General features: G+C 45.4%; 1 protein-coding gene across 3 annotated transcripts in view; it reads left to right on the top strand.

Moving 5' to 3' along the window:
• Nucleotides 1-3,966: 3,966 nt before the first annotated feature.
• The window catches only part of LETM2 (leucine zipper and EF-hand containing transmembrane protein 2), a 44,151-nt gene continuing 36,025 nt past the window's right edge, over nucleotides 3,967-12,092 (top strand). Inside the window, exons 1-4 of one of the 3 annotated variants that reach the window (XM_073653949.1) lie at nucleotides 3,967-4,126; nucleotides 6,231-6,294; nucleotides 9,359-9,731; nucleotides 10,883-11,026. In XM_073653949.1, the coding sequence (XP_073510050.1) occupies nucleotides 6,248-6,294; nucleotides 9,359-9,731; nucleotides 10,883-11,026 (564 nt within the window). In that variant the 5' untranslated portion in view covers nucleotides 3,967-4,126; nucleotides 6,231-6,247. The remainder of the gene's footprint in view (nucleotides 4,127-6,230; nucleotides 6,295-9,358; nucleotides 9,732-10,882; nucleotides 11,027-12,092) is intronic. The other 2 variants (XM_073653948.1, XM_073653950.1) reach the window with 2 other exon arrangements.

The raw sequence follows: 12,092 nt of genomic DNA on the forward strand, positions 1-12,092 counted from the left end.
TCTTAAACTTCTGTTCGCTCTCTGACTCCAAACTAGTGGCCTCATTCATTTTTTCAATTGGGACTTCGTCCAAAATGCTGGGATCTTCTAGGTACTGTTTCAGCTTGATAACTTGATATCTTTGCTGATTAATCCCATTCCCAATGATCTCAAGAACTTCTTCTGGACTAGTCCAGCATCAAACTTCTCTTCCGCTTCTAAATCTCGGCTTGCAAACTACAGTCTATCCTTCAGTTCAATTGTTCTGAACAAGAAATTTTGGGGTGATTCATTATTTTTCTGTGAGAGGTTAATGAGTTGGTGGAACAATTCTGAAGTACTCTTTTCTTTGTAGTGCCTTTTTAAAATCATCTTCAGCTGTTGCAAGGTCAATTGACTTTTCATTTCTAGCATACTATGGAGGTTCAGGCCTGGGCTGATCGCTTTCACCACCCCCTCAACGATCTCATCTGGCTGGTAGCCTTTCTGTAAGCCTGCATCGATCTGGTGCAACAAGTTCCTATAAGACAGTTTCGCTTTCTGTTCACACTCTCCAATCTGTCCCAGGATCTTGAATTCTTTCCTTATGGTGATTTGTTGTGTTAGAGAGGACTGTCTCCCTGATTTATCTAACCCGAGCAGGTTAAAGGTCCTGTCTGAGTCTATCACCCGTTCAGAGGTTTTGGTCGATTCCTGCAGGGCTGTTGTTAGGGATTTGAATTGTTCTTTCAATTCCTGTAGTTCAGTCTGTGGACGGAGATTCCCGCTTTTGGTAATTGGTGCCGCCCCTACATCCTCCAACTTCAACCTGGTTAGAAACTGGGTTAGTTCCTGGAGGAATGTCCCCATGACGTCTTCAGCTTCTTTCTCCCCCATCTCATCCATTTTTGCATTAATGGCAGCTAACAGTAGCCTGCGGTTGTGTGCTTTGGAAATCTGTTCTACTGACATCTTTATATGTTCTGCTACTGTTCTCAATTCTTCACAGGTTAACTGAAGAAGCAGCTCACTAATTCTGTCCATTTGTATTTACACATCCATTGCTGATAGTGAGTTTTTCTTTAGGGCTGTTCCCCTTTAACTGGTGTAGCAGAGTTGAGTTGAGGTGCTGTGCTGCTGTGTTTTTTCAGACACTTTTCCTCTTCTCCCTCTACACGCTAATTCCCGCTCAGGATTCCTCGTGCGGGCCACCATTGTTCCACGAATGCCGCCTAAGTTCAGATAGGGGCGAGACTGGTTACATGAATTCGTTGGAATCCTGGGGGAACCGTTACTCAGGGAGTACATAGGCTGCAGCTTCTCTCAGACACATGATAGATTCAGTTGCTGACCAGACACATCTGACAAGAGTCTTCATAAACGGTAGAACAATGGAAATGTCTCTTTGAGCAACAGGCTCCAGTAATAACAGTACAGTCTCCTTTGCAGCACAGCAGTACACAGTCTATTATCCGGTAGCACAGTACAGCACAGTTTTAATGCATACGCAACCACAGGCTTTTCCTTCACAAGGACTCAATAGTACACAGCATTCTTTATCCTGCATGGAGATGGAGGGGGGAAGAGTGTGATGAGGGAGATGATCTCTATGACAGGCTTCCTTCCAGTCCATATCTTCCTGGCCGATAATACTCCACACTTTTAGCTCAGGGAATCTAACTGATCTCTGTTTAGCTTCCCTCCTGACCTGAATTCTGTTCCCTTGCCTTCTGTGAGATACAGATCATAAGCCACCTTTCTCTTCGGCTCCAGCCAGACAGTAAACAGCTTCCCCACAATCCACGAGGGGCTCTGCTAAAACACTCCCCTTCTCCTGTGACTGTGTTAACCCCTCTAGTTGCTGGATGCTTCTGGAGCACAACACTTCCGGTCTCATGTGCTTGTATTACTTCTGATACTTGCTCAATGCTTTTAAAGCAACAGCACTACTTCTGCATGTCACCCGTAGCTTCCTAGATACAATGTGAAGCTGTACGCAGCTTCCTAGATACAGTGTGATGCCGCACGTAGCTCCCTAGATACAGCGTGAGGCCGCACGTAGCTCCCTAGATACAGTGTGAGGCCGCACGCAGCTCCCTAGATACAGGGTGAGGCCGCACACAGCTCCCTAGATACAGTGTGAGGCCGCACGTAGCTCCCTATAGTGTGAGGTCGCACGCAGCTCCCTAGATACAGTGTGAGGCCACACGCAGCTCCCTAGATACAGTGTGAGGCCGCACATAACTCCACAGTGTGAGGCCCCACGTAACTCCCTAGATACAGTGTGAGGCCGCACGCAGCTCCATAGATACAGTGTGAGGCCGCAGTCAGACATGCAGTCAGACACGCACGCACATGTTGATGCACATGCAGTCGCACATGCAGTCATGTACAGGTGCATCTCACAAAATTAGAATATCATCAAAAAGTTAATTTATTTCAGTTCTTCAATCCAAAAAGTGAAACTCATATTATATAGAGTCATTACAAACAGAGTGATCTATTTCAAGTGGTTATTTCTGTTAATGCTGATGATTATGGCTTACAGTCAATGAAAACACAAAAGTCATTATCTCAGTAAATTAGAATACTTTATAACAACAGCTTGAAAAATGTTTTTAAAATCTGAAATGTTGGCAAAGAAGTCCCCGGACTTACAGCGACACCACTTGCGCCACTAATGGCGGTGCACAAAACATTATAGCGAGGGCAATCTGGCCATGGGCGCTCCTGGAGCTTCGGGCCCCGGGTGGTAGCCCAGATTGCCCTCATTATAATCCGCCTATGTATGGTGAGGGGTGGTAGCCGTGGGCGAGGTATTCGTCTTTCACGCCCTGGGACTCTACATGAAGATGGGGGTCCTGGCTGGGTGTGTGGACTTTGACTACATGGGTGTCATACCCTTGTAGGCCACATGATGACGGTGACTTCGGCTGGCCAGGACCAGATATTGAAAAGTCCAATGATGGAGACCACCACTTATCAAGGAACTGTCTTTTACTGAACAATAACTTGATGGGAATTATATACAACAGATAGCGGGTGCATAACTTCATGGACGTTTCTCTTAATACATGGAACATCTTCTTACACATTTTCTCTGACTTTTCTTACTTAATCCCCTGTCTTCACTACCACCCTTCCCGTCAATGATGACAAAGCAAATTTTTTTTTTTTTTACAAAGTTCTGTTTTTTCTTTTTATCCACTAAAAAATAAATAAATAAACAATATTAATTAATAAAAAAAAAATACATATCTTGTACTGACCTGGAGAATCATGTTGCTGGGTGATTTTTGATGCACAATGAATGTCATAAAAATAAAAATTTCACCACAATCTGATTTTTTTTTCCACATTTTTCAGTGCGTTACATGGTAAAATACTGTAAATGTTATCCAAACTACAAAAAAAAAACCTTGTGTGGATAAAGCAACAGGAAAATAAAAAAAATCTTGGAAGAAGGGGAGGAAAAAACAAAAGCCCCCAAAAAACGCTAATTTGCCCTATCATGAAGGGGCTGAGCACGGTATGATGGTATTATTTTATCACATTTTTGGGGACTATTATATTGTTTTGACTCATTATACTTTATCAGGACTGTATGGCGGTAATATTTATAAACTGTACAGTATTTTTTTCCCTATATTGTACAATTTAAATTTTTTTACCATTTTTTTACCAGAAAAATGTTATTTACATACATTTTTAGAACTGTAACAGTAATAATTGTGATTCATGTATAAATATTATGTTCATACCACGCGACTGACAGTAGCAGCCCTATAATTACACAGTCTATAAGCCCTTATCAGTCTGCATGGGCCAATGATCCTCTCTGAGCATGCGCCGACCACTCGCTGAAGCCGATTCTAGTAAGGGCAAGAGAACTGACGTCATGGGTTCAGACTATCACTCATCTATAAGCCCCGCCCATGCTTGTCAACCATTGGTCGACTGAAGAGGTTGTGGAAGCGCTAGGCGCTCGCTGATTGGCTGAGACGCGTCTGCCGGTGGCCTGGTTGTTGATGCCAGTAGGGTAGGAGGTGACGGGAGGAGAGGTGAAGGAGGAGACGGGGACGGGAAGTCAGGAGACACCGAGGACTCCTAGGGAAGAAGTGGCCGGGAGAAGAGTCACCATTATACCGGGGAATGGACGGCAGACCCGGTGAGGTGCACACAGCGCATTGCTGCTCATGGAGGTCTCATGCTTTAGGGGCTTCTATATGGACATATTAATAACCCCTTCATGACCAGACGATTTTTTTTTTAGGTCTCACGCGGTTTTTTTTTTCTAAGCAACATAACTTTTTTTTCTCTCCTTTTTTCCTTTTGTTTTTGTAGGATTTTTTCCCCTTTGCTTTTATATTTTATTAATTCACATAACATGTACGACTTTATATAAAAAAAAAAATAAAAAAGTGGTTTATGTCCATTCCAGTTTCTGAGACCCGTAACTTTATAATTTTTCCAACAATGGTTTGTGATGTGGACAGGACGACATTTTTATTGATTCTGTTTTGGGATAAATATGACTTTTTGATAAATAAATACATGTTTTGTAATTGTTTTTTTAAGCTCAAGAATTTTGGCTTTCAGAATTTTTTTTTGTGCTTTTAATGTTCATTTTAAATTTAGTATTTTTTATAGATCAGACTTTTATAGACTTGGCAATAATAAATGTTTTTTTGTATTTTTATATATATATATATATATATATATATATATATATATATATATATTTTTTTTTCTTTTCTCGGTTTTCTTACTTTTTTTTTTTTTTTACTCCCTCTCGGGGACTTGAACTTGTTCTATATACCTAAATGTTGCAGTATATATGAAAATTACTTATATAGAAGCACCAAGATGGCGGCCACCCCCTGCTGCTATGGCAACTGCAATCTCATTAAAGGTGGAGGGGAGCGATGAGCACTGGATCAAATATGACATTTAGGCTATGTGCCCACGATGCAGAAATGCTCCGGATTTTTTCTTGAGCGTTTCTGCATCTCCCTGGCAGAAAAAAACACATGCGGATTGTACATGCGGATTGTTCATGCATTTTTCCTGCCAGGGACATGCGGATGTGAAGCGTTCTAAACATGCATTTCCGCATGCGGGTTATCAAGCGCTTTCCAAGCGATTTTAGCATCACTTGGAAAGTGCTTGACAACTAGGTCACACTATATAAATCCATGCAACCGGCATGGATTTATATAGTGTGACCCGAGAGAATGGTTAAAAATAAAAAATAAACCTATACTTACCCTCCGATAACCCGAGCTGTCTTGCTGCGCTCCTGTGCTGGCTGCCGGCAGATCGTGGTACGCTGTACTGAAAGACCTGCCATCACATGACTTCAGTCCTGCGCGATCTGTCGGCAAGCGAAGACGAGGAGTCCGGGGGCCGTCGGAAGGTGAATATAATCGTTATTTTTAATTTTATTCTTTTTTTACAGCTTTTAATGGTACCTGGGTGTGGAGGAGAGTCTCCTGTCCTCCACACCCGGGTACCATCCGCACATTAGAACGCGCCAATTACGCAAGTACAGATGCAGTCTTGTGGAATTGGCGTGTTCTAATGCAAGTCAATGGCGGGAGTTCCGTTGCGCTTCCGCAAAATTAATGGACATGCTGCGGATTTTTGAGCGCATCATAAACGCTGTGGAAAAATACGCAGCATGGGCATTGAAAGTGCGGAATTGCATAGGGGACCATGGGGGAAGGTTTACCAAGCGTTTCCCAAGTGTTTACACTGCGGAAATTCCGCAGCATAAACGCTTGGAAAACGCATCGTGGGCTCACAGCCTTAAAGGGTTTTTCCATTTTAAGAAAACACCTGTCCCCCGGCTGCGGTTTATTTGTTTCTTTAAAAGCAAACAAACTCTTCTGTGCTCATCCTCCCCAGGTCCAGCGCTGAGTCTCCACCGCAGCTTCCAGTGTCTGTTGTTCGCAGCGCTGATGTCACGTTGACAGCACTGCAGCCAATTGGTGAGTTCAGAAGCTCGGGCTGTCAGCTTGGGCGGAGCAGCTGAGCTCATTGATTGGCTGCAGCGTTGTCGTCAGAGCTGCAGACACTTGGAGTAGTTAAGGAGACTCAGCGCTGGAGGATGGCGGAGGCCAGCAGCACACAAATAACTTATACGCCCCATTCACATTTCAAAGAAAAGTTGGGTGACTACTAGCCACAACTGCGAAGGCCGTCCTGTAATGGTGGACATATTGGTCATCTCCCTTATTGATGGACTTTTTCCTTTTTTATTCTCCTGTCAGGTGTAAAGTAAGAAGACATGGCCACGTACACCTGCAGCGTAGTCCTGGCTTCTCTCAGATCCCGGTAAGATGCCGCCTTTCACACAGATCTGTACAAGGCGACTGATCAGACTCATAGATGCAGTAGAGGAGCTGTCGCCTTCTGCTGTATTTCCAGACCCCTCAGGGGTATCTGCCCACAGACCGCCACCTCTGCTTTCTGCTGTTTTTCTCCTGTTTTTTTCAGCCTATTTGATGTTCTCATTGTTTCTCTTGTTTTTTTTTTTTTTTTTTTAACTTTTGTCTGTTCCTTTTTTCGCTGTTTGTGTGTCTAATTGCTTTATGTTGTGTGCTCTACACTTATGACTTGCCCCTCACTCCAGCGTACTTGCTCTCCAAACCCCCTTTTTTATTTGATCCCTCTTGGCTCCTCTCACTCTGGCACACTCCATCTTCTTAGCCCTCTTCCCTTGCGCACACCCTCTCACTCGCCCCACACTAGTTCTTTTTTCCTGATTCTCCTTCTCTCTTGGCCCCCTGGCTCTGCTGTGCTTCCTCTCTCGGTACTCCCTCCCCTCGTCGTCCCACTCACTCCGACTCTGACCTGCTTCCTCTTTTGCCCCCTTCCTTGGCTTTTGTGTGCTCCATCTCACGTGTCCCCCTCATCCCTATCCATCTCTGCCTCGCTCCCTCTCTAGGCTCTATACTCCCGGTTCTGGAATGTATTAATTTTTGCCCTTTTTACCTGTGTCTGGCGCGCTCCCTCTCTTGGACACTCCAGCTCTGTCTGCTTCCCTTGGCCCCGTCGCGCGCTCTCCCTCTGTCTGCCTCCCTTGGCCCCGGCGCATGCGCTTCCTCTGTCTGCCTCCCTTGGCCCATCTAAGCACTCGAAGTTACTGACCCAAAGGTCCCCCACCCCATACACAGTAGACCAACGTTGACTGAACCTCCTGATGTCTGTAGGGATGACTGACAGTCTAATGTGTGTGGGGCTTCCCGACTCTTCGCCCTACAGATAATGTTGCAGGACAGAAGGATCCGGCGTGTCCGATTTCGGACTGCCTATCCTTTTGTTCTCAATGAGGTAAGCTTCTGACAGGGATGTCTGACAGCGGCTTTCTCATAGGGAACATGGGAGCACTTGGCTCATCCTATGTTCTAGCCCAGGGTTCCCCAACTCCTGTCCTCAAGGCCCACCAGCAGGTCATGTTTTCAGGATTTCCTTAGTATTGCACAGGTGGTGGAATTATTGTCTATGCAGGTGATGGAATTATCACCTGTGCAATACTAAGGAAATCCTGAAAACATGACCTGTTGGTGGACCTTGAGGACTGGAGTTGGGGAACCATGCTTTAGCTGACCGATCAGACTTTCCTCAAGTCAAATGTGTTTGATTCCTTCAGCCAAAAGTCAAATTAAAGATCCTTATTTTGAAGAATGAATATTCGTCCATGATCGATCTTTCGTTGAAAGAATATTCCTAGAAAGATTTTGTTTTGCATATCTGAGCTTGTATGACCAAGTTCAACCAGAATCCTACAGCCCCAATCAAACGTCTGGGGCACACCTGTTCATGCAATGGTTTTCCTTATTCTTATTGGAATGTTCACATTGTAGTTTCAAAATAAAGGCAGAAAAACCATGAACACATAAATATAGACACAAAGAATAAAGAAACAGGTGTGAAACAAACCAGGATGTGTTTAAAACCTCAAAGTATCTGGACTGGCTCCCAATGAACAGGAATACCATGTCAGTCTATTTGTGGAATCACTGGGCCTTCAGAAAGTGTTTGCGACCATCAGATGTGTTTTGCAGAGGCAGTGTTGGTACACAGCCGGGCAATGTTTGGAACAACTGTTCTCAGCCAGAACATGGCAAGAGCCACTCCACTAAGTAAAGAGAAACAATAGTCTACCATTAAAACGTTAATACATTTGGAAAATTGCTAGAGCCTTGAAAGTTAAGTGCCGCCTTGAAAACCATCAGTCTCTATGTTGAAACTGGCTGTCATAAGGATTGTCCCAGGAAAGGAAGATCAAGAATTACCTTTGCTGCAGATGATAAGTTCATCAGAGTTACCAGTCTCAGAAACCTTAAATTGAAAGCTCTTCAGACAACAGCCCTCATAAATGATAAATTTCTCAACATCAACTGTCCAGAGGAGCCTTTGAGAAGCAGGTCTTTATGGTCAAATTGCTGCAAGGAAGCCACTACTGAGGACCACAAGCAAGAAGAGACTTATTTGCACCAAAGCACACAAAGACTGAACTTAAGATCAGTGGGAATCTGCACTGTGGTCTGATAAGCTAAAATTTGAGATTTTTGCTGACAACAGCCGTTTCTTTGTGAGATGCAGAAAAGGTGAATGGAGGGTTTCCATTGGAGGGTGGAAGGGTGAGTGGAGGGTTTCCATATAAGTGGTGCCCACAGTGAAACATGGAGGGGGAGGTGGGGTGCTTTGCTCTCAGTTCTTTTGGTGATTTATTCCAAACTCAAGGGCACCTTACCCAGCATGGCTGCCAAAATGTTATACACTGACATGACATCCCATCTGGTTTGCACTTAGTAGGACCATCGTGTGTTGCAATAGAACAATGATTTAAAACACCTTAAGATTGTGTCAGGACTATGTGACCAAGGAGGAGAGGGCTGGAGGCTGCGTCAGATGACATGACCATATCAACCCATTTGAGATGGTTTTGGGATGAGTTGAACACAACGTGAAGGCAAAGCAGCCATCTCTGGGAACTCCTTCAAGACTTTGGAAGCCATTCCAGGTGACGAACTGATTAGGCTGCGGAGAGAATGTGAAGGGATGTAAAGCTGTCATCAGAGTGAAACGGGAGTGCTTTGAGGAATCTAAGGTGTGACACACATTCTGGTTTGTTTCACATGTTTCTTTACTCCTTGTTTCCAAATGTATTCCGTCGTGGTTTTGCTGCCTTCAGTCTGAATCTTCATGATGCTCATTCCAATAAGTACAAGGAAAACCATTGCATGAACAGGGGTGTGCGAACTTTTGACCGATACTGTATTTTAATGTGTGTTTCGGCTGTAAATATTGGCGTAGATGGACAGACAAGGAAACTGATAAGTACTGGTGCGTTGTGAAGACCCATCTGACTGATGTAACCTGTAATTCACAGAAGTTGTCGTCTTGTCCTTCAGAAGAACAATTGCCCGCTCTACTCCACCGTAGGCCATCACCAACATGGATGGCTGCCCCCCATGGCAAGATGCCCGACTCACACAAATGTCCTGCACCCGGCCATCTACAACCAGCACTTCCACACCTCAGTGCTCCAACTGCAGAACTTACCTCCACCACCCGCAACGCCAACACCGGAGCCTGAAAAGTCACCGCAGGTTGCACGCATGTCTCTAGGCCAAAGAGTGGTGGATGAGATTAAACACTTTTACCACGGTTTTCGCCTGCTCTGGATAGACACCACAGTGGCTGCTCGCATGGTGTGGCGGCTGTTACATGGCCAGTTGCTGACCAGGAGGGAGAGAAGACGGGTACGTCAGTGTGCACCGCCGCCGCTTGTTACGCCACCGCCATGAATGGAATGTTTCCCGTAGTCCCATTTATTTCCGTACATGTGCGGCCAACTCTCCATGAGGTTCGCTGTTCATGATGGTTATCTAGGTCCTCGACATTGGACCCTGCCTTCATAGAGCTGCCTAATGTTGCTGAAGATTTTTATAAAATTGTCCGATGGTGTATGCTAATCGCTTCCGATCGGTCCGATGGGCGTCTCCGCGCTGCGTTCTGCGCCACCTCCTCCACCTTTATAGAGCAGCTCTTGTTCCCTACCGTGCAGGCCGTGAGTTGGACAGGTGGTGTGGATGACCTAGGAGATGTCAGCCAAGGCAGGAGAGATGGTGATTGCGGACACAGAGGAGGCGGTGAGCATGTACACTCATCGGATCGCTCGGCAAGGATTAGCGAGCACCACAGGACAATTACAAAAGGCACTTTCCTAGGCACATGGGAAGCTGGGCTCTTATAAAGGGAGTGCAGGAGCGCTAATAGAGGTCCAAAAGTTAATGGATATGGGGAAAACTTCAATTTCATGCAACACTTTTTAAAAGCTTTTGTTTTGCCTTTTTTAGTATGAAGGGAAGCAAATGAAAAAAAAAACATGCCCCTAGAGCAGAGATGTCAAACTCAAGTACACAGAGGGCCAAAATTAAAAACGTGGACAAAGTCCCGGGCCAGAAAGTATACAGAATAATGGGCCCCACATTAGTCCTTATACAGGATAACTGGCCCCACATTAGTCCTTATACTGAATAACGGGCCCCACATTAGTCCTTATACAGAATAACGGGCCCCACGCATAGCCTTCCATACAGAATAATGGGCCCCACGCATAGCCCTCCATACAGAATAATGGGCCCCACATAGGGGTGGCAGTTCTGGTGTCGCGGGCCAAATATATTCACCCTGAGGGCCAGAGTTTGACATGTGTGCCTTGGAGCATGCTTTAATTGTGAGAAAAAAATGTGTAGACGCACAAATGCAACATAAAGTGCCAACACAGTCACCACATAAAAACAAAATTGCACTATTTATGGCACATTTCACATTGTGTTTCAACTTTAAGGTCCTTGTACTTGTGAAAGGTTTTTGTTTTTTTAATGTGTGATAATGTTGGTTGTTTCAGCTAATGAGGACGTGCGCAGATCTGTTCCGGCTGGTCCCATTCATGGTCTTTGTTATAGTCCCGTTCATGGAGTTTCTGCTTCCTGTGTTCCTTAAGCTCTTCCCGGAGATGTTACCTTCCACCTTCGAATCGGAGTCCAAAAAGGTTAGTCGTCTTGAAATATTGAACATGATCACATCAAACACAGCTTGTGTATAAGGTGAACGTAGACGGGTAGTAGTTATATTTCTATATTCGTAGTATTCAATGCCCTTTTGTAGAGCGCAAACAAAGTAAAATTCCAGCTCTACGTTGTGCAGAAAAATGTATTTACTAGAAAATCCAAAGGTTAAAATTCAGACATCAAATCTCATGTAGAAAAATTCACAAAAAAAACCAGTGTAGATCTATGCTTTTCAGATGAGAACCATCCTTTCTTTATCGCTTCATTGGGGGACACTGGACCATGGGTGTATGCTGTTGTCGCTAGGAGGTTGACACTAGGCAAAAAAAGAAAATGGCTCCTCCTCCGCAGTATACACCCGCCTACAGGCACCAAGCTCACCAGTTTAAGCTTAGTGTCTGTAGGCGGTAGACCTGGATCCTACTGATCCAACCCTGTTGTGTTTTATTAATCCTTGTTTATTTTTCAGATACAGCTCTTCAGGGTTAACAGGGAACACTGCGTCCGCTGTTATCCCCATTCTCAAGCGACCGAGAGAGCAGTATGGCATCCCCTACATCGCCCACTCTCGGACCCGCTGGCAGGACCTATCCCCTGTCACCTTGAGGTGTCTCAGGGTGATACCTGGTGGCCAGTCAATGCCTATTCCCCACCCCAGTCTCCTCCTCGGAGCGGCCTGGGAGGGAGACGGTGGTCCCTGTGGGTGACCTTCCCCCAGATTCTGGGGTCGACACCGTCTCCTGCACTGTCCAGTACCGGTCAGTGCGGGAAGGAGGAAGAGCCAGGATCCCCCCTATCCACGGAGGACCTCCTGTGACCATCCTCAGAAGGGGAGACGAAGAAAAGGTATCGGGACGTCAAACAAAGGTACAATCCCTCCCATTCCTGCTGCCTTACAGCTGCAGCCCCCAGGCCCAGAACACTGGATATGGACACACAACGCTTACTCACAGCAGCACTTCCCTGGCCACGCCCCTTCTCCTCGCATCTTCATGGCGTCCCCCCGCATCATGGCGTTCCCCACAGCCTCCCCACCCGCCTTCTTCT

This window comes from Phyllobates terribilis, unplaced genomic scaffold (assembly GCF_046119375.1).
Source record: "Phyllobates terribilis strain yellow unplaced genomic scaffold, ASM4611937v1 Scaffold_11__3_contigs__length_659146591, whole genome shotgun sequence".
NCBI lineage: Eukaryota > Metazoa > Chordata > Amphibia > Anura > Dendrobatidae > Phyllobates > Phyllobates terribilis.